Source organism: Cherax quadricarinatus, chromosome 26, assembly GCF_038502225.1.
Source record: "Cherax quadricarinatus isolate ZL_2023a chromosome 26, ASM3850222v1, whole genome shotgun sequence".
Lineage (NCBI taxonomy): Eukaryota > Metazoa > Arthropoda > Malacostraca > Decapoda > Parastacidae > Cherax > Cherax quadricarinatus.
In genome coordinates, this window is record NC_091317.1 from 36,296,663 (window position 1) to 36,319,670 (window position 23,008).

The window sequence follows — 23,008 nt, forward strand, 5'->3', positions numbered from 1 at the left end:
GGTGGTGGTGATTTAACCTGCCAAAGATACTTGTAACCCAGCTGGAGCCGGGCGGTAGTGACATCTAAGAGTCTGCTTATTTTGTTGGATGCACCATGGACATGTGGCTCCTCCTGCATGATAGACATGTGGCTCCTCCTGCATGATAGACATGTGGCTCCTCCTGCATGATAGAATGATGATAGATGGACTGACTTGTGTCCATCTCCCTGAGTCTTAAGTCAGTAAAGTTTAATTGAAGTTCTTTTCGTATTATTGTTCTGAAACTGCTGACAACCCAAGATTGTAATCTACTCCCTCTTTGAAAGAGTATAACTTAGCCAATTCATCAGTTCTATCATGCATCTGAAGACCAATGTGAGATGGAATCCACAGCATGTGCAAGTAACATAGATGTATTTGCCATTACTGAGACGTGGTTTAATTAAAAAAGTCGGGACATGCCTGCAGAATGTCACATCCAGGGTTATAAATTGTTCCAAGTAGATAGAAGTGTCGGAAAGGGGGGTGGGGTGGCATTGTATGTCAGAGATCGCTTGAACTGTTGCATAAAAACGGGTATTAAGTCTGAAGTAACACATACAGAGTCTGTTTGGATAGAATTTTCAGAGGGGCATGAAAAATTAATGTTAGGTGTAATATACCGTCCCCCAAATTTAGATAGGGACCAGGGGAGACTACTATGGGAGGAAATTGTTAGGGCCACAAGGCACGATAATGTAGTAATTCTAGGAGACTTTAACTTTAGTCATATTGATTGGAATTTCTTGACTGGGAATTTAGAATCACACGACTTCTTAGAAGATAAGATAAGATAAGATAGAAGTAGTTCAGGATTGTTTTTTGAAGCAGTTTGTGACAGAACCTACAAGGGGTAATAATCTGCTTGACTTAGTTCTGGCAAACAACGAATCCCTTGTTAATAATTTAGAAGTTTCAGAGGAACTGGGTGCTAGCGACCACAAATCAATTACATTTAGCATTGAATGGAAGTATGATAGTATGGATAACTCAGTAACAGTCCCAGATTTTCGCTTAGCAGATTACGATGGGCTTAGAGAACACTTATCATCTGTTGACTGGGGTAACGAAGAGAGCTATCAATGTGACAGTTTTCTGAACACAATACATGCTGCTCAAAGAACGTTTATCCCTTATAAAGAAATTATATCAAATAGAAATGACCCAAAATGGATGAATAATAGGCTGAAATATCTACTAGGGCATAAGAAAGGAATTTATAGGCGTATCAGAAGAGGCGAGGGTCATCTTATGAATCAGTATATTGACATTAAGAGGGACATTAAAAAGGGGATAAGAAAAGCTAAAAGGGACTATGAAATTAAAGTTGCTAGGGATTCTAAAACTAACCCAAAAAGTTTTTTCCAGGTATATAGAACAAAAGTCAGAGATAAGATAGGTCCCCTTAAAAATAACTATGGGCATCTTACTGACAAAGAGAATGAAATGTGCTCCATTTTAAATAATTATTTTCTCTCTGTTTTTACACAGGAAGACACTAATAACATCCGGTAATTAATTTTTATAGTGGATCAGAAGAAGATAAATTATGTAACATCACAGTCACTAGTGAAATGGTTGTGAAGCAGATAGACCGACTGAAGCAAAATAAGTCACCGGGTCCTGACGAGGTTTTTTCAAGGGTTCTAAAGGAATGCAAAATGGAAGTCTGTGAACCATTAACTAATATTTTTAATTTATCTCTTCAAACAGGTGTAGTGTCTGATATGTGGAAGATGGCTAATGTAATTCCTATTTCTAAAACAGGGGACAAGTCGTTACCGTCAAATTACCACCCAATAAGCCTGACCTCAATTGTAGGCAAATTACTAGAGTCAATTATAGCTCAGATTATAAGAAGCCATCTCGATAAGCATAGCTTGATTAATGATACTCAGCATGGATTCACAAGAGGCCGGTCTTGTCTAACTAATTTATTAACTTTCTTCAGTAAAGCTTTTGAGGCTGTTGACCACGATAAAGAATTTGATATTATTTACTTAGATTTTAGTAAGGCATTTGATAGAGTTCCGCACCAAAGACTGTTGAAGAAAGTAGCAGCTCATGGCATTGGGGGAAGGGTGCTCTCGTGGATCGAATCATGGCTCACAGACAGGAAGCAAAGAGTGTCCATAAATGGGGTTAAATCCGAGTGGGGATCAGTAACAAGTGGCGTTCCACAGGGATCAGTCTTGGGCCCATTGTTGTTTATAATATATATCAATGATCTTGATGAAGGAATTACTAGTGATATGAGCAAATTCGCCGATGACACGAAGATAGGTAGGATAATTGATTCAAACGTAGATGTTAGGGAACTTCAGGAGGATTTAGACAAACTCTACTCTTGGTCAGAAAAGTGGCAGATGCAGTTCAATGTAGATAAATGCAAGGTTCTGAAGCTCGGGAGTGTTCATAACCCTAGCACTTATAGGTTAAATAATGTAGAACTTAGCCATACAGAGTGCGAAAAGGACTTGGGGTTTATGGTAAGCAGCAACCTTAAACCAAGACAGCAATGCCTGAGCGTACGTAATAAGGCAAATAGATTACTGGGATTTATATCAAGAAGTGTAAGCAACAGAAGTCCAGAGGTCATACTGCAGCTTTATACATCATTAGTAAGGCCTCACCTAGATTATGCAGCTCAATTCTGGTCTCCATATTACAGAATGGACATAAATTCGTTAGAAAACATTCAGCGTAGGTTGACTAAATTAATACATAGCATTAGAAATCTTCCTTATGAAGAAAGATTGAAGACTCTTAAGTTACATTCACTTGTTAGACGAAGAATGAGGGGAGACCTGATCGAAGTGTATAAGTGGAAGATAGGTATTAATAAAGGGGATATTAACAACATAAGAACATAAGAACATAAGAAAGGAGGAACACTGCAGCAGGCCTGTTGGCCCATACTAGGCAGGTCCTTTACAATTCATCCCAATAACAAACATTTGACCAACCCAATTTTCAATGCCACCCTAGAAACAAGCTCCGATGTGCAAGTCCCACTCAAATCCAACCCCTCCCACTCATGTACTTATCCAACCTAAATTTGAAACTACCCAAAGTCCTAGCCTCAATAACCCAACTAGGTAGACTGTTCCACTCATCAACTACCCTATTTCCAAACCAATACTTTCCTTTGTCCTTTCTAAATCTAAACTTATCTAATTTAAATCCATTACTGCGGGTTCTCTCTTGGAGAGATATCCTCAAGACCTTGTTAATATCCCCTTTATTAATACCTATCTTCCACTTATACACTTCGATCAGGTCTCCCCTCATTCTTCGTCTAACAAGTGAATGTAACTTAAGAGTCTTCAATCTTTCTTCATAAGGAAGATTTCTAATGCTATGTATTAATTTAGTCATCCTACGCTGAATGTTTTCTAACGAATTTATGTCCATTCTGTAATATGGAGACCAGAATTGAGCTGCATAATCTAGGTGAGGCCTTACTAATGATGTATAAAGCTGCAATATGACCTCTGGACTTCTGTTGCTTACACTTCTTGATATAAATCCCAGTAATCTATTTGCCTTATTACGTACGCTCAGGCATTGCTGTCTTGGTTTAAGGTTGCTGCTTACCATAACCCCCAAGTCCTTTTCGCAATCTGTATGGCTAAGTTCTACATTATTTAACTAATAAGTGCTAGGGTTATGGACACTCCCGAGCTTCAGAACCTTGCATTTATCTACATTGAACTGCATCTGCCACTTTGTCTAAATCCTCCTGAAGTTCCCTAACATCTACGTTTGAATCAATTATCCTACCTATCTTCGTGTCATCGGCGAATTTGCTCATATCACTAGTAATTCCTTCATCAAGATCATTGATATATATTATAAACAACAACGGGTCCAAGACTGATCCCTGTGGAACGCCACTTGTTACTGATCCCCACTCGGATTTAACTCCATTTATGGACACTCTCTGCTTCCTGTCTGTGAGCCATGATTCGATCCACGAGAGCACCCTTCCCCCAATGCCATGAGCTGCTACTGTCTTCAACAGTCTTTGGTGCAGAACTCTATCAAATGCCTTACTAAAATCTAAGTAAATAATATCAAATTCTTTATCGTGGTCAACAGCCTCAAAAGCTTTACTGAAGAAAGTTAATAAATTAGTTAGACAAGACCGGCCTTTAGTGAATCCATGCTGAGTATCATTAATCAAGCTATGCTTATCGAGATGGCTTCTTATAATCTCAGCTATAATTGACTCTAGTAATTTGCCTACAATTGAGGTCAGGCTTTTTGGGCGGTAATTTGACGGTAACGACTTGTCCCCTGTTTTAAAAATAGGAATTACATTAGCCATCTTCCACATATCAGACACTACACCTGTTTGAAGAGATAAATTAAAAATATTAGTTAATGGTTCACAGAGTTCCATTTTGCATTCCTCAAGAACCCTTGAAAAAAACTCATCAGGACCCGGTGATTTATTTTGCTTCAGTCGGTCTATCTGCTTCACAACCATTTCACTAGTGACTGTGATGTTACATAATTTATCTTCTTCTGGCCCACTATAAAAATTAATTACCCGAAAATTATTAGTGTCTTCCTGTGTAATAACCGAGAGAAAATATTTATTTAAAATGGAGCACATTTCATTCTCTTTGTCAGTAAGATGCCCATAGTTATTTTTAAGGGGACCTATCTTATCTCTGACTTTTGTTCTATATACCTGGAAAAAACTTTTTGGGTTAGTTTTAGAATCCCTAGCAACTTTAATTTCATAGTCCCTTATAGCTTTTCTTATCCCCTTTTTAATGTCCCTCTTAATGCCAATATACTGATTCATAAGATGACCCTCGCCTCTTTTGATACGCCTATAAATTCCTTTCTTATGCCCTAGTAGATATTTCAGCCTATTATTCATCCATTTTGGGTCATTTCTATTTGATCTAATTTCTCTATAAGGGATAAACGTTCTTTGAGCAGCATGTATTGTATTCAGAAAACTGTCATATTGATAGCTCTCTTCGTTACCCCAGTCAACAGATGATAAGTGTTCTCTAAGCCCATAGTAATCTGTTAAGCGAAAATCTGGGACTGTTACTGAGTTATCCCTACTATCATACTTCCATTCAATTCTAAATGTAATTGATTTGTGGTCGCTAGCACCCAGTTCCTCTGAAACTTCTAAATTATTAACAAGGGATTCGTTGTTTGCCAGAACTAAGTCAAGCAGGTTATTACCCCTTGTAGGTTCTGTCACAAACTGCTTCAAAAAACAATCCTGAACTACTTCTAAGAAGTCGTATGATTCTAAATTCCCAGTCAAGAAATTCCAATCAATATGACTAAAGTTAAAGTCTCCTAGAATTACTATATTATCGTGCCTTGTGGCCCTAACAATTTCCTCCCATAGTAGTCTCCCCTGGTCCCTATCTAAATTTGGGGGACGGTATATCACACCTAAAATTAATTTTTCATGCCCCTCTGTAAATTCTATCCAAACAGACTCTGTATGTTGATAAATTAGACACATGTGCAACTCTTGGGTATCTTTATTGAGGAAACGTTTCGCCACACAGTGGCTTCATCAGTCCATACAAAGGAGAATCTTGAAGAACAGGAGGAGAATGAGGTAATCAGTCCCTCAACCTTGAGTCGATGTGGTCAGTCCATCAATCTTGAATAGAATACGGCATACGTGCTGAGAAGGAGCTTATAAACCGTTGGCAGGAGAGGTGCAGCAGTCATAGGTCGGGTAACATTTGTTCAATGTTGAAGTAGGTCGTGCCCAAGAATTAGGCAAGCGAAGAATTCCCAAGTATTAAGATCCCAAGAAGTTGCAGTGTCTGACAGGTTTGTAGATGAATGGTTCAGAGAACCGACATGTTGATAAATTAGACACATGTGCAACTCTTGGGTATCTTTATTGAGGAAACGTTTCGCCACACAGTGGCTTCATCAGTCCATACAAAGGAGAATCTTGAAGAACAGGAGGAGAATGAGGTAATCAGTCCCTCAACCTTGAGTCGATGTGGTCAGTCCATCAATCTTGAATAGAATACGGCATACGTGCTGAGAAGGAGCTTATAAACCGTTGGCAGGAGAGGTGCAGCAGTCATAGGTCGGGTAACATTTGTTCAATGTTGAAGTAGGTCGTGCCCAAGAATTAGGCAAGCGAAGAATTCCCAAGTATTAAGATCCCAAGAAGTTGCAGTGTCTGACAGGTTTGTAGATGAATGGTTCAGAGAACCGACATGTTGATAAATTAGACACATGTGCAACTCTTGGGTATCTTTATTGAGGAAACGTTTCGCCACACAGTGGCTTCATCAGTCCATACAAAGGAGAATCTTGAAGAACAGGAGGAGAATGAGGTAATCAGTCCCTCAACCTTGAGTCGATGTGGTCAGTCCATCAATCTTGAATAGAATACGGCATACGTGCTGAGAAGGAGCTTATAAACCGTTGGCAGGAGAGGTGCAGCAGTCATAGGTCGGGTAACATTTGTTCAATGTTGAAGTAGGTCGTGCCCAAGAATTAGGCAAGCGAAGAATTCCCAAGTATTAAGATCCCAAGAAGTTGCAGTGTCTGACAGGTTTGTAGATGAATGGTTCAGAGAACCGACATGTTGATAAATTAGACACATGTGCAACTCTTGGGTATCTTTATTGAGGAAACGTTTCGCCACACAGTGGCTTCATCAGTCCATACAAAGGAGAATCTTGAATGGACTGATGAAGCCACTGTGTGGCGAAACGTTTCCTCAATAAAGATACCCAAGAGTTGCACATGTGTCTAATTTATCAACATGTCGGTTCTCTGAACCATTCATCTACAAACCTGTCAGACACTGCAACTTCTTGGGATCTTAATACTTGGGAATTCTTCGCTTGCCTAATTCTTGGGCACGACCTACTTCAACATTGAACAAATGTTACCCGACCTATGACTGCTGCACCTCTCCTGCCAACGGTTTATAAGCTCCTTCTCAGCACGTATGCCGTATTCTATTCAAGATTGATGGACTGACCACATCGACTCAAGGTTGAGGGACTGATTATCTCATTCTCCTCCTGTTCTTCAAGATTCTCCTTTGTATGGACTGATGAAGCCACTGTGTGGCGAAACGTTTCCTCAATAAAGATACCCAAGATTTGCACATGTGTCTAATTTATCAACATGTCGGTTCTCTGAACCATTCATCTACAGACTCTGTATGTGTTACTTCATACTTAATACCCGTTTTTATGCAACAGTTCAAGCGATCTCGGACATACAATGCCACCCCACCCCCCTTTCTGACACTTCTATCTACTTGGAACAATTTAAATCCCTGAATGTGACATTCTGCAGGCATGTCCCGACTTTTTGAATTAAACCACGTCTCAGTAATGGCAAATACATCTATGTTACCTGCACTAGCATCTAGTCTCAACTCGTCCATCTTATTCCTAGCACTGCGACTATTTGTGTAATAAATATTTAAAGACCCTCCTCTCTCTTTACCCTTCTTGCTCATTTCTGTTATTCCACTAAACCTATTACTGTCCTTGTCAATTAATACCACTGGCTTTCCAATATCCACATCTTTTTGCCTATTACTAGTTCTCCTAGTACTCATATTACTACCCTGCGACTTCACAGTTTTCCCGCCAAGACCCATACCACTAACTATTCCTAGTTTAAAGACCTAACAGCTCCCTCCACTGCGTTGGCCAGTGCTCCCACCCCACACCTTGATAAGTGAACCCCATCCCTGGCATACATGTCATTTCTGCCATAGAAGAGGTCCCAGTTGTCAATGAATGTTACCGCATTTTCCTTACAGTATTTGTCCAGCCAGCAATTGACACCAATTGCTCTGGACAACCATTCATTTCCAACTCCTCTCCTTGGCAAAATGCCACATATGACAGGTTTCCCACCCTTCCTCCTAATTATCTCTATTGCTGACCTATACCTGCTAATCAGGTCCTCACTCCTACGTCTGCCAACATCATGTATTTATTTAACCTATTTTTAAAAGTACATAACGTTTTAGTCTGAATAACTGTACTCGGGAGTTTGTTCCACTCATCCACAACTCTATTACCAAACCAGTGCTTTCCTATATCCTTCCTGAATCTGAATTTTTCCAACTTGAAACCATTGCTGCGAGTCCTGTCTTGGCTGGAAATTTTCAGCACGCTATTTACATCCCCTTTATTTATTCCTGTTTTCCATTTATACACTCGATCATATCCCCCCTAATTCTACGCCTTTTTTGCGTGCTCCAATTTCTTTTTGAGAGCCATCACTCCGAATGCACACACTAATATGCGTTTCAGCGCCACGTTAACCGTGTTCCAGCAGCTAGGGAGCCAGAAGAAGAAAACACATTGACTCTTACTCGCTCCCTGGCTGCCTTTCCCCAGAAACACAGACAGTAGTATCCAATGACCACATACCCAGCCAAAACATCCCAACATACCATCAAAGTACCGGCACTCTACCGTCCATCTGTACAGCTCAAGCTCCACATGATCACCGGGTGGCCTGGTGGCTAAAGCTCCCGCTTCACACACGGAGGGGCTGGGTTCGATTCCCGGCGGGTGGAAACATTTCGACATGTTTCTTTACACCTATTGTCCTGTTCACCTAGCAGCAGATAGGTACCTGGGTGTTAGTCGACTGGTGTGGGTCGCATCCTGGGGGACAAGATTGAGGACCCCAATGGAATAAGTTAGACAGTCCTCGATGACGCACTGACTTTCTTGGGTTATCCTGGGTGGCTAACCCTCCGGGGTTAAAAATCCGAACGAAATCTTATCATACACCAACAGCATGTCATATTTAAAACAAAGTATCTCGCCTGCATTTACTCTCATCTCACACAGGCTTGTCTCTGCCTCTCATCAAACCTGTCCCCTCAAGGAAGGTCCCTTGATGCTGGTGAGGGGCTTTTGATCTAAGGAATTGGATCTGCGCTCCAGTTCCCTTAGCCTGGATTCCTCCCATCCCCTCCTCCCACAGGCGATGTATAATCCCTACGGGTTTAGCTCTCCCTCATAATAATAATAATAATAATAATAATAATCAGAAAACCTCTGTGATTATCGTCGTTTTTCTCCGCCTGTTTAGAATAAAGAATTAAGTCATATCACGCCACTTGGGCAACATTTGCGAAACTTTATTCTGAAGACGTTTCGCCACCCAGTGGCTTCTTCAGTCTAATACAGAGAAAAGTGAAAGATAAGAAAAAATTTGAGGTAATTAGTTTCTCATTCTGGAGTCGATGTGTTCGGTTTATCGAGATTAATGGATCCAACACATCGACTCCAGGCTGAGGGACTGATTACCTCAAACTCTTCATCAGAATGGTGTCCCGTGGCTTGGTAGGCAACACTCTCGCTTCGCACGCAGTGTCCGTGGTTCGATCCCCGGCAAGTGTGTGTTTCCTTACACATTGTTGTTCATATTTACTTAATCAGCAAGTAAGTACCTAGGTGTTGTCGACTGGAGTGGGTCGCATCCTGGGGGACAAGATTTAAAGACCCCAGTGGAAATAAGATAGCCTGTCTTGGGTTACCCTGGGTGACTAACCCTCCGGAGTTAAAAATCCGAACAAAATCTTATCTCACCTATATCACTAATTCACTGCCCTGATTTCGTTGCGAGAAATATCCATCATTCAAAAGCGATTTAACTCGAAGTAATATTCCTCACCTTCATAGTTGTTGTGATGACCCAGCCAGGTTGGCAGCCAGAGTTCTAATGGAAGGATCCAGTCTTCTGGTCTGAGTATTTATAGACCACGGTGTACGGCTCTGTCCCATCATCTACTTGAGGTACAACGGCCAGAGAGGCGCCCACACCACCGATTTCTCGGCCCTGACCCCCCCCCCCCCGCCCCCACCTGTTGACTTTAGCGGATCTGTAATAATGTCACTGCGGGTCTTCCTGCAGGAGGCCCGCAAGAAACTCGTGTGGGTCCGCCAAGTTACTGACGTGTTAGGCAGAGAACACTTGTAAACACCTATAACGGAAAATAACAATGCAGAGACATTCATGTGTCCTACCCCCAAACCCCCTCCTCCACCCTATCACCCACCGCCTCCACCTCCTCCTCCTCTCGTCCCTCCTCTTCCTCGGATCGACATGGCAGGTGGTTGGAGCCTACATGTACCTTTGCACTTAACTGTAGTATTACTGCTGGCTCTCTCTCTCTCTCTCTCTCTCTCTCTCTCTCTCTCTCTCTCTCTCTCTCTCTCTATACAGGGTTTGACAAGGTTAGGTTAAGGATCCCTAGCTTTATTAACAAGCTAAGAGCTGTTACCTACATCAGCTCATTTGAAAGCATTTTTATTGTTATGAAACATATAAGTAAGGAACAGGATGAAGTTGGAGCCATCTGTGGGCCAGCATTTTCATCTGATAAACTGACTTTATCTCGTTGACATCATAATGCTGTACGAATGTGTTCCATACTCGAGTCATCCTGGGGATAAATGATCTCAGATGAAGTGATGTTCTGGAGAAGGGTACAGCCAGAGTAAAGTTGCTGCTTTCTGCCCGTCTTGTGGCATAAAAGCTTGTTTCACGCTGTCCTCGAAGTGGATCCAAGTGTGGTACTTTGACAATGTTGGCCTTTCTCTCTCTCTCTCTCTCTCTCTCTCTCTCTCTCTCTCTCTCTCTCTCTCTCTCTCCCCTTCTCTTCTTCTATCTTTTCATTCCATTTCATTCACTATTTATCATCGATCTATTCACGATTATCTATCTGATATCTATCATCTTTTCCCAGTCCCTTGAGCCCCATCATCTCAAGTCAGAAAAATACGAAAAAGGAAAATTAATTTGATTATAGTTTGTGCAGTGCTCAGTTTAGGAAAGAATAGAGTTTGGGGGGAATAATCACAAAGTTTTTTCCAACAGTTACAGTGCTGGGATTACAGTGTGGGGTTTAAAAAGGTGGGGAGCCGTGCGGGTGACGAAGGGGTGAGTTATAGGCTGGGACGTTACAGTGCGGGAGCCGCGCTGGGACGCTGCGGGGTTCGGTGCGGGTTGCCAGCGCGGGTGGGCCGGCGGGGCGCGGCCGATGATGCCCCGCGCGGTGCCAGGCGGGGAGGGCGGGGCGCGGGCGTAGGATGACGGCCGGGGGGACGTTCAGTGCTGAGATGTACAGCGCGGTGACGTTCGCGGGATTTTGGGGGTTTGCGCCAGCCCGGGCCCGGTGACGGCGTGCGCGGTGCGTTGGGGCGGGGTGTGTTGGCCCCGGGGGATGTTCGGCTGGTGATTTCGTGGGGGCGTTACGGCGATGATGTTACACCGGGACGTTCGGGGGGAGTTCAGCGCTGGTGGCGGCGCTGATGATGTTCGGCGGTGACGGGCGCTGGGGAGGGCCCCGGTGACGCAGGGGGTCGGCCCGTGACGTTGCGCTGGGTTTTTAGGCTGGGGATGTTGGGTGGTGGGAGCAAGGCTGGTGATGGCCCCGTTGGTTCTAGGGTGATGATGTTGGGGCCGGGGAGTTAGCGCGGGATGTTTAAGGGGGGACGGGCGGTGATTTCAGGCGGACGGCATGGGGGTATGCGGCGGATGTTCAGGCGGGGACTTTTCCGGGGGACGTTACGGGCGGACGCGGTGGGACGGCCCCGGATGTTGGGCGCGGGACGAAGATGTGGGGCGTGCCAGGAGAAGCCGGGTGTGTCGGGCGGGGGGTGACATTACGGCTGGTGATGTTCCCTGGTGACGTTCAGTCCCCGGGTGGGGGTGCCGGTGGGACCCGGGGACGTTACGCGTAGTGATGTTCAGGCGGGACGGTGCTCGTGTTTTACGGCGGACGTTACAGGTGGGAGTTCGGTTTTGGGACGACAGGCTGGGAGGAAAAAGCGGCGCCCGCCCCGATAGCCGCGCTGGTGTTGGGCCCTGGGAAGAAGGGCCGGTACGCCGGGTCCCGGGACCCTCCCTGGTGATGCAGGCTGGTGATGTTGGTCCCGGGGGGCGGGCGGGACGTTACAGGCTGGGATGTTCGCGCCGGGCGGTTGCGCGCGGACGGCAGCGCGGTGATGTTAAGTCCCAAACCGTGCGCGGGTGATTTTTGCGCGGGGGCGCGTGGGACTTTTTGGGGCTGGGATGCAGCCCCGGTGACGCGCGGGAGAAGGCTGGGGATGTTCGGCCCCGGAGTTACAGCGGAAACAGGCGGACGAGAGGGGGGGATGCGCGGGTGCTTACGGTCCCCCTGCGCCGGGGTGCGTTGCGTGAGAGGGACAGGCGGTGACTTTACAGGCGGGTGACGGGGGCCGGGGGGCCTTTGGGAAGGGGGGACGCGGTGGCGTACGTGCTGGGGGATGTTGCCCCGGGGCTGGGACGTTGGCGGTGATGTTTGCGCTGGTGATGTTAAAGGGACGTTACGTGCTGGTGAGCGCGTTGGGATGGGGCCCGATTTCCCGCGGGGACAGGCTGGTGAGTTACAGCGTTGATTTTTTGCGTGGGACGAAAGGCTGGTGATAGGCGGGGAGACAGTGCGGATGCGGCCCGGGACTTTCAGGTGATGTTTTGCCCAAGGGGACGGGGCGCGGGGATGTTACGGCTGGGACGTTCAGCGCGACGTTGTGCTGGGATTACAGCCCCAAGACGTTAAAGGCGGGCCGTTCGGCTGGTGATGTTCTGCCGGCGCGCGCCGGGGACGACAGCCCCGGTGGCGTTGCGCGGGACGTTGCCGGTGAGTTACGCCCCGCGACTTACAGGCTGGGAGTTCGGCTGGGATGTTACAGTGCTGGGATTCAGGCGGGGTTCAGTTCGGGCGTTACAGGCTGATGATGAAGGCCCGGGACTCCGCGGGACGTTGACCCGGGGGGGGTTTAAAGGGCCCGGGACGACAGGCTGGTGACGGCGACGGGAGACGGTGGGGATGACAGCCCCGGTACGTGCGTTGGGGACGGGCCGGTGACGCCAGCAGGGGGATTTTTGCGCTGGTGGGCTCCCGGGTGATTTAGTGGTTCCGGGGCACGTACAGTCCCGGGGCGTTACAGCGTTGGGGGCCGTTAGGGCCGGGAGTTACGTCCCGGGGTGACGTAACAGGCGGTAACGAAAGGCGGGGGGATGCGGTTACAGGCTGGTGACGTTACAGGGGGACGTTGCGCCGCAAAGGGGGGTGACGGCGGGGGTGATTTTACAGGCTGGGACGTTCGGCTGGTGATGTTAAGTTCGGGCGTTGGGTTGATGTGTTATAGGCTGGGGGACTTCGTGCGGTGAGTTACACCCCGGCATTTTTGCGGGGGCGGCTGGGCGTTTGGTGACGTTACGGGCTGGCGATGAGCGCGGTAGCCGCTGGCTTTTGGGCTGGTGATGTTGGGTTTGGGTTTTCGGGGGTCGCAGGCGGGGGCCCCGGTGGAAAAGTCGGAAGGAAGCGCGGGATTTTCGCGGTAGTGCCCGGGGGTTTTTGCGGTGCGTGTTGCGTTGTGATTTTTACAGGCGGGACGTTGGGGTTGATGATGGGCACGGGAGCAGGCTTGGGATGTTACAGGCTGGTGACGTTGGGTGGGACGTTACGGGCGACGCCAGACGGTGACGTTAAGGGCGGTGACGTTCAGGGGGGGATGTCGGGGGGGCCCAGTTCGCGCTGGTGCGTTACAGGCTGGGGGCGTTAGGCGGGGGTACGTTGGGCTTTTGCGGGGGACGGACCCGGAATTTTTGGGGCGGGACCCCCAGCGCGGGGAGGGGCCCGCGCTGGGAGTTCGGCTGGGACGTTCGCCGGGTGACTTTTGGCGCGGGATGTTACAGGCGGGATTTTTGGGCCGGGGATGTTCGCCGGGGGCCCCCGGGCTGATGATGTTCAGGGGGGGACGTTAAAGGCCAGTGCCAGGGACGTTACAGGCTGGGGATGTTCGGCGGACGTTAAAGGCTGGGATGTTCGGTCGTGATGTTGTGGGGTTGTGAGTACAGGCGGTGAGTGGTTGGGGATTAGGGAATTTTAAGGCCCTGGGATGTTAAGGCGGGAAGATACAGTGTGGTGAGACAGTGCTGGCGAGTTACAGGTTGGTGATGTTCGGGCGATTCTGCTGGGATGTTCGGCGGTTAGGGCCCGGCGGTGAGGGGCGGCGGAGTCGGTGAGTTACAGGCTGTGAGAAGTGTGGAGTTGGCGGAGTTAAGGCTGGTGACGTTCGGGCCGGGAGCTTTTTGGGTGCTGGGATGTTACGGGCCCGGTAACAGGTTGGATGCGCGGGGGACGAAAGGCCGGTGATACAGGTGGGGAACCCGCGCTGGTGATGGGGGCGCTGGTAAGTTCGCCGGGTGAAAGGCGGTGACGTTGCCCCCGATGACGTTCGGCGGTGAGTACAGGCTGGGATTAGAGGCTGGGATGTTACGGCTGGTGTTTTCGGCGGAAGTTACAGTGCGGGTGATGTTGGCTGGTGACGTGGCTGGGGGATACAGTTGGGAAGTTAAGGCCGGTGATGTTTTGCCCCGGACGTTGGCGGCCGGTGCTTTCCCAAAGCGGTGGTGGTTTCAGTGTGCGGGACGTTGTGCTGGTAATGTTCGGCGGGAGGGGCCAGGGGTGCACAGGCGGGGGATGTTGGCTGGGATTTTTAAGAGCGATGATGTACAGCACGGAACGGGGGGGTGATCCCAAGGCTGGTGACGTTACAGGGGGAGTTCTTTCCGGAATGGGCGGGATGATGCTCAGGTGGACGTTGTGCTGAAGATATTGATGGGACGTTACGTGCTGGTGACTTTTTATGCGGGGACCCAGGTGCGGAGTTAGGGGCGGGGGGGGCGGCTGGGACGACAGGGGGGAGCTGGGGCCGGGTGAGTTCGCGCGGGACGTTTCCCGGGGGTTCGCGAGACGGTGCGTGGGACGCCAGGCCGGTGATGGGGCGCTGCGACGACGGGTGGGATCCCATCGGGACGCGCGCTGGTGGTTACAGTGCGGGGGATGTTGGCGGCGGGACGTTAAGGCTGGGGATGTTAGGCGGGCGAGTTTCCCGGGCCGGTGATTTAAAGGGCCCGGGAAACCCACGGCGATGATTTAAAACCCCGGAACGCCCATGTGGTGATGCCAGGCTGGGGACGTTCGCGTGGGGACTTTAAAGGCTGGGGAGTTACAGTGGGGGTGATTACAGTGCTGGTGATGTTCGAGTGGGACTTTAAAGGGCCCGTTGACGTTGGGCTGGGTGCACGGCGGATGACGTTACGGCCCGGGGACCACAGTGCTGGTGATTTTTCGTGTGGGAAGAAGCGGTGAGGGCAGGCTGACGTTACAGTGGGGATGTTCGCTGGGAGTTACAGTCCCGGTGACGTTAGGCGGGAGAAAGTGCGGGATGTTTCAGTGCGGGGACGAAGGCGGTGAGCAAGGCGGGAGTCAGTCCGGAATGCCATGCGATGTTTTGGGGTTTGGGATGTTCAGGCGGGGAGAACGGGGAGTTGGCGGGTGATGTTACGTGCGGGGGACGTTGGTGCGGGGAGTTCAGGCGGTGAGTTACGCCGGGGGGGTTTTCCCGGATGAATTCAGAGGTGACGTTCGGCGGACTTTTTGGCTGGGGCTTACGGGCCCCACGAGGCGGGGTGACGACGGCTGGGACGTTGGGGCCCCGGGGGATCCCAAAAGGGCGGCCGGGCTCGCCGGCACGGCTGGGACGTTCGGGCCCGAGACGTTGGCGGGGACCTTTTGCCGGGGACGGCGCGGAGGTTCGGGGTTGCCCCGGTGGGTTGCGCTGGGACTTTTAAGGGGGGATGGGGTTGGGGCGTTGCCGGTGATGTTTTACTTGGTGATAAAAGGCTGGGACGAAAAGGGGGATGTAGTGCCGGTGACGTTCGGCCGGGGTTATGCTGGTGATGTGGGCGCGGACGCCAGCGCGGGATGACGGCGGGAAAAAAGGGCCCCGGACGAAAGGGGTGTGGGGCGCGGTGACGCCCGCGCCGATGAGGCCCCGGAACGCAGGCGGATACCACAGCGCGGGACCCCCCGGCAGGGAGGGGCAGCGCGGGACGACAGGGGGTGCCGTTACAGGCGGCGAGCCGCGGGTGATTCAGCGCTGGGATCGGGGCTGTGACGTTCGGCCCCGTGAGACGGTGCGACGCCGCCGGGTGGGTTGTGGGAGTTCAGCCGGCCCCTTTGCGACGTTCAGGCGGGAGTACGGCTGGTGATGTTGGCGCTGGGGAGAAAGCGTTGGGAGTTGCGCGGGGGAGTTACAGCGTGGACGTTGGCGGGTTGCGTTCTGCGCTGGGGGGGCGGCGGTAATGTTGCGCTAAAAATTTTACAGCGCGGGATGTTCAGCGCGGGGGGCGCTGGGATGGTGCGCTGGGCCGCCCGCGCGGGGCGGCGGTGATGCCCCGGCCCGGACGCCCCTGATGAGTACAGCCCCGGGACGTTACGGCGGTTGCGGCGCTGGTGACGAAGGGCCCGGTGACGACAGGCTGGGGAATAGATCGACGACAGCACGGTGAGTACGGCGGTGAGGGCGGCTGGTGATGTTCAGCCTTTCGAGCTGGGACGTTACTGGCGGGACGTTAACCCGGGGGGGGTTTGCTGGGACGAAGGTGGACGTTACGCCGGAACGCGCGCTGGGAGCCGGCGGTGAGTTGGCGTGGACGCAGGCGGTGATTAGGCGGGTGCGACGCGGGGATACAGCGCGGGTGCACCGGGCCGGGACGTTACAGCTGGTGATGGGGGGTCCCCGGGATGTTACGGGCCCGGGGGATTTTCGCGGGACGGTGCCCCCGGGGACGCAGGCCGGAGGCGTCCCGGTACGACGGGCCCCGGTACGCTGGGGGGTGGGACGTTACGGCCGGTGCGTTCGGGCGGACGGGGGCTGGTGCCGACGTGCGGGACGACGGCGGCGACGTTCGCGGGGATGTGCAGTCCGACGTTCGGTTGGAAAGCCGCGCTGGGACGGGGGGCGGGGAGCCCGGCGGTGCACAGGTTGGGATGTTCAGTGCCGGAGAAGGGCGCTTGATTTTAAGGCGCTGATGGTCGCCAGGTTTTTTGGGTGCGGGGACGTTCGGCGGGGTTTTCAGGCCGGGGACGTTACAGTGCAGGTGGAAGGGCCCCGGAGCCAAGGCGGGGGACGTTACAGTGCTGGTGGTGGGGGCCCGGGGACTTTTGTTTGGCGCGCCAGGGACGTTCGTCCCTGGTGATGTTGGCCCCGGGGATTTTAAATGCTGCGGTTAGGTGGGATGTTAGGGCGTGGTGATGTTGGTGGGACTTTACAGGCGGGGATGAAAAAGGCGGGAGAAGCTTGGGATTTTTGGCCGGGAGTTGGGTCCCCGGGCCCGTGAGTTACGGCGGGGATGTTCGGCCGGGCCCCCCCGGGGGGGAGTTGGCTGGTGACGTTCAGCGCGGACGAAGGGCCGCCTTTGGGGATGGGCAGGCGGTTCGACAGCGCTGGACGAAGGCCCCGGGGACTTTGGGCCCCGCGACTTTGCAGGCGGGACGCGGCGGGACGTTGGCTGGAACATTGGCGGGGACGTTCGAGGACGTTGCAGGTGATGTTCCCGGGCTGGGGGTTAAGGCTTGACGTTCCCGGGGGTGACGTTACAAGCTTTGAGTTACAGGCTGCATTTAAGGCCGGGAATCCCAATTCCCTGGACTTACACCCCGGGACGGTCCCGGACGGGGTTGTGAGTTACGCGTGGAGACGGCCCGGGGGTTTGGCGTTGGACTTAAAAGGTGACGTTCGGCCCCAGGACGCGGCAGTGACGCCAGTGCTGGGGGTTCAGTGCGGGAGTTCGGCTGGTGACAAGCGCGGGACGTTCCGGGGTGACGATACGGGCCCCGGGAGTTCAGGCTGGTAACTTTTGGCTGGTGACGACAGGGGGGGACGTTACAGTGCGGTGAACACACAGCCCAAGATCCCAACCCTTTTTGCAGCCTCCATTCTCGAACATTTGACGATTTGTTCCATTAAAAAAGTTTGATTTTTTTATGCCGACAACAGGGGTTAAAACACTGAGGTTATTGGTCTGACAGTTACAGCGGGTTAACACTGGTTATTTGTGTCTGACAGTTACGTGGGTTAAACACGGGGACTTGCTGACAGTTACAGCTGTTATCCCTGAGAAGTTATTGGCCAAGTTAAGTTTTATAACGGTTATTTTGTTCGACAGTTACAGCTGGTTATACACTGAAAGGGTGTCCGACAGTTACAGGGGGTTAAACACTGGGTTACTTGTTCTGACAGTTACAGCTTTTATACACGAGTAAAATTTGTCCGAAGTTACAGGCGAAACACTGAGAAAAGAGTGTTGAATTACAGCGGGTTAAACACGGTTATTGACTAAGGATTTTAAACACTGAGGTTATTGTGTCTGACAGTTACATCGGGGAACACTAGGTTACTTGTGTCCAAAGTTACAGCTGGATACACGAAAGTTATTGTTGAAGTTACAGCTGGGTTAAACATGAGTAAGTTATTTTGCAATTACAGCTTTAAACATGAGTAGATTTGTGTCTGAAGTTTGGAAAACATCAAGATTTGTGTTGACACCCACACCCTTATAATGAGAAGATTGTGTTGAAGTTGGGGGGTTAAAAAACTGGGGTTTTAAAGGTCTAAGTTACAGTTAAACACTGAGGTTACGGGTTAAAAGAAGGGGGTTAAACACGAGGTTATTTGCCAAATTACAGCGGTTAAAACTTGTTTTTTGGTCCAAAGTTAGCTGGTTAAAACTAAAATTTTTTTTGGCGAATTTACAGCTGGGTTATACACGAGGATTGGCTGACAGTTACATGGGAAACACGAAAAAGTTACTTTGTCAAAATTTACAGCTGAAACACTGGGGTTTTATTGGCGACAGTTCAGCGTTAAAAACCCCAGGTTACTTGTCGAATTACAGGGGGTTTAAACATTTTAAAGTTCTTTTTCCAAACGCTTTAAACACGAGAAGAATTTGGGCCGACAGTTCAGCGATACCCCGGAAAATTTTGCAGTTAACTGGGATGCCCGGGTTTTTTGTCCGACAGTTACACCCGAAACACATTTCGGTTCCGACAGTTACAGCGGGTTAAACACCAGTTTATTGTGTCTGAAGTTACAGCGGTTAAACACGAGGTTAACGGTGAAGTTAAGAAAAAACACTGAGGTTATTGTTCTAAAAAGAAGTTTTAAAAACTGAAGTTTTGTGCAAGTTACGCTGGGTTAAAACACTGAGAAAGTTATTTTTGAATTTAAAGGGGGTTAAACACGAGGTTATTGGCCCGACAGGAAAGCTTTATCCCAAGGTTACTTCGTTCGACAGTTAAGAAAGTTATACACTGAGTAAGTACTTGTGTTACTTAGTTACGCTGTTATAACTATGTTACTTGTGTCTGACAGTTACAGCCGGTTAAAAAAGAGAAAACAGGTCCGAAGGTTCCCGGCTTTAAACACGAGGTTATTTAGTCTGATTGAAAGCATTATGTTTAAACTTAGTAAGACTATGGTTGACATCTGTGGGCAAGCATTTCATCTGATAAACTGACTTTATCTCGTTGAATTAAGCTGGTTTATACATGTGTTTACTGTCTCCTGACATTAAATGTCTAAAGATGAGTATGTTCTAGAAGTCGTCTGATAAAGTTACAGCTGTTATACCCCTTTGCAGTAAAGCTTTTCACGCTGTCCTCACATCCAAGGCTGGTTGAACAATGTGGTTATTTCTTTCATCTTCCTCTCTTTCTCTCTCTCTCTCTCTTCATCTATTACATTTATCTATCATCACTACTAATTATTCTATCTGTATATCTATCTATCTTAGCACGTGAGTCCATCATCTCTAAGACAGAAAATACACTGGTAAACAGAGTAAATTACTTGGTCCGATATTTAAATAAATACGCGAAAGTTACTGTTTCTGAAGAACAGATGGTAGGAAAAACTCAGGCTTACAAGCTCTCAGTAGTTACGGGCTGGGTTATACATCTGAGTGATGTTACTTGTGGTGATGTTACAGTGCTGGTGATGTTACTTGCTGCGCAGTTACAGTAAGTAACACTGATGTTACTGGGGTGACGTTACGGGCTGGTTGAAACACTGATTAGTGTTTGGTCGATGTTACAGTCTGTGACGTTAAACGCTGGTGATGTTACTGGGTGTCCGATGTTACAGGCTGGGTTACAGCACTGAGTGACGTTACTGGTCTGACAGTACAGTGCTGGTATACACTGGTGAGTTATGTGCTGACGTTACAGCGCTGGGTGTAAGAGCTGTAGTAGTTCGTTGTGTCCGGTGACGTTACAGCTGCGGTATAAAGGCTGGAGTGTTACGTTCAGTGTCGATCAGTTAGCGCTGGACGTTACACGCTGGTGAGTTACTTGGTGTTCTGGTGGCGTCAGCGGTTAATGACACTGGTGATTTACGTGTCGACGTTACAGCTGCGATTACACTGGTGCGTTACGTGCTGTGATGTTGTAGCTGCGATTACATCGATACATTGGTCTGACGTTACAGCTGGGTGTTACAGCTGCGTTACGTGTCTGCAGTTACGGGCTGGTGATGTTACACTGGGTGTTACGTGGTGATGTTACAGGCTGGGGGTTAAACACTGGTGTTACAGGCTGACAGGTTACGGGCTGGGAGTTACAGTACTGAGTGACGTTACAGTGCTGGAAGTTACGGGCTGGTGCTACACGCTGGTGATGTTACAGTCGTGCGTCTCGGATGTTACGGGCTGGGCGTTAAACACCTGAGTTACAGTTACTTACAGTGCCGACAGTTACGGGCTGGTGAGCAACAGTGCTGGATGCTTAGCGCTGACGTTACAGCCTGTGACGTCCCGTGTTCGTGTGTTGACAGTTGGTGGGTTACACACTGGGTGTTACGGTCTGAGAGTTACGGGCTGGTGAACATCTGGTGACGTTACAGTCCCAGTTGAGTTACAGCTGGGTAAACACTGGTGATGTTACTAGTGCTCGACAGTTACGGGCTGGTTATACACTGTGACGTGTATTCAGGCTGACGTTACGCTGGCTAGCCTGCGATGTTACGGTCTGACGTTACATGTGGGGTATACACTGGCGAGTTATCAGTGCCTGATGTTACAGTGCTGCGTAACACACGGGAGTTAAGGCTTGTGTTACACCGTTACAGTGGGTTCTGAGTAAGCTGCTTTGGGTTTGATGTTACAGTCTGGGGTTAAACGCTGAGTAATGTTACGTGCTGTCGACGTTACGGGCTAAGTTACAGGCTGGGCAGTTACTGGGGTGTCCACAGTGCAGTGCGTTACAGTGCTGGTGATGTTAATGCTAGTCCGGCTGGAGTTAGCAGGCCATGACGTTACAGTGCAAGTTTACAGTCCGACAGTTACGGGCGCGCGTTACACTGGTAAGTTACAGTGTGGCGACGTTAGTGCGCTGATTACAGCTGGGTTAAGGTTACGATGAGTGCTGGGGACGTTACAGCTGGTAAACACGGGATTTAAGTTACTGGTGATGTTACGGGCTGGGTCAAACACTGCGGTGATGTTACTTGTGGTGACGTTACGGGCTGGATTTACAGTCGGGAGTAAGCTGCTGGTGATGTTACAGCTGTACGTCACAGTGTTATTTACAGTCCGGTGAGTTACATCTGGTACGACAGGCTGGTGAGTTACATGTGTCGACGTTACAGTGCTGGTTATGTTACATCTGGGGTTACTGGGGTGATGTTACAGCTGTTGACGACCACTGGGATGTTACTTGCTGTCCGACAGGTTAGTACATGCTGGAGTTAACACTGGGAGTGTTACAGTGTGTGATGTTACAGCTGCGATTAAAACATGGTAATGTTACAGTCCGACGTTACAGCTCACGTTCAGTGCTCTCGATGTTACATTTGGGGTGACTTTAAACAGCTGAGTTACACTGGCACGTTACAGTCCGATGTTACAGGCTGGTGACGTGAGTGCGTGATTTTGGTCCGCATGTTACAGCTGGTGCGTAAGCATGAGTGAGTTACTGTGGTGACGTTACAGCTGGCGTTAAGCACGGGATGTTACTTGTGCCTGATGTTACGGGCTGGTAGACAGTCGAGTGTAAGCCTATTACGCGCTGGGACGTTACAGCTCTGCTGATGTTACAGTTCGTGACGTTACAGTCTGACGTTACAGCGCTGGTGATCTTGTGTCTGACGTTACGGGCTGGTTAAACGTGAAAAGTTCTGGTTCCGACGTTACAGGCTGACGTTAAAACACTGGTGAGTTACGAGTGCTGACGCATTGCTGTGGTTAAACACTGCGTAAGTTACTTGTGCGTGACGTTACAGGCGGTATTACACTGGTGGATGTTCAGTCTGATGTTACGGGCTGGATTTAAACATCTGGTGACTTAAAGTGCTGGATGTTACAGTGCTGTGACGACACTGGTGACGTTACAGGTGGTGACAGTTACAGTGCTGGTTGTTACAGTGCAAGTTACTGCTGGTGATGACATTACAGTGCTGGGTTTACACGGGCATGTTACGTGTGTACTTGACAGTTGGGATGTTACAGTGTGGTGAAACACTGGTAAGTTACTGGTTTTCCGGACGTTACAGCTGGTTTTATACACTGGTTACTTGTTTCTGGTGATGTTACAGCTGGTAACACACTGATGAGTATCGTAGTCGACGTTACAGTGCTGGATTTACACGGGTGAGTTACGGTGCGACGTTACAGTGCGGCTAACACTGACGTTACTGCCGACAGTTACAGTGCTGTGAGTTAACAGTGCTGGTACGTTACTTGCGGGTGACGTTACAGCTGGCGTTAAGCATCACGTTGACTGTGCCGATGAGTTACGGGCTGGGTTACAGCACTGGAGTAAGTTTACTTAGTCCGATAGTTACAGTGCGGTACACACTGTAGTAAGTGCTATTACAGTTCTGAAGTTACAGCTGGGTTATACACTCGGTAAGTTACAGTGCGGGGATGTTACAGGCTGGTGACACATCTGGACGTTACATGTGTCCGACGTTACAGCCTGGTTAAACATGAGTGTTATGTTCTGACAGTTACGGGCTACGTATACACCTGAGAGTTACGTGTGGTGATGTTACACCCTGGCGTTACACTGGTAAGTTACAGTGTCTGACGTTACGGGCGGGAAGTT

At 49.4% G+C, this 23,008-nt stretch overlaps 1 protein-coding gene across 1 annotated transcript in view; it reads right to left on the reverse strand.

Moving 5' to 3' along the window:
* LOC128689047 (uncharacterized) overlaps positions 1-9,743 on the reverse strand; it is a 35,168-nt gene extending 25,425 nt beyond the window's left edge. Inside the window, exon 1 of the mRNA XM_053777111.2 lies at positions 9,700-9,743. Coding sequence (XP_053633086.2) covers positions 9,700-9,705 — 6 coding nt within the window. The 5' untranslated portion in view covers positions 9,706-9,743. The remainder of the gene's footprint in view (positions 1-9,699) is intronic.
* Positions 9,744-23,008: the final 13,265 nt, after the last annotated feature.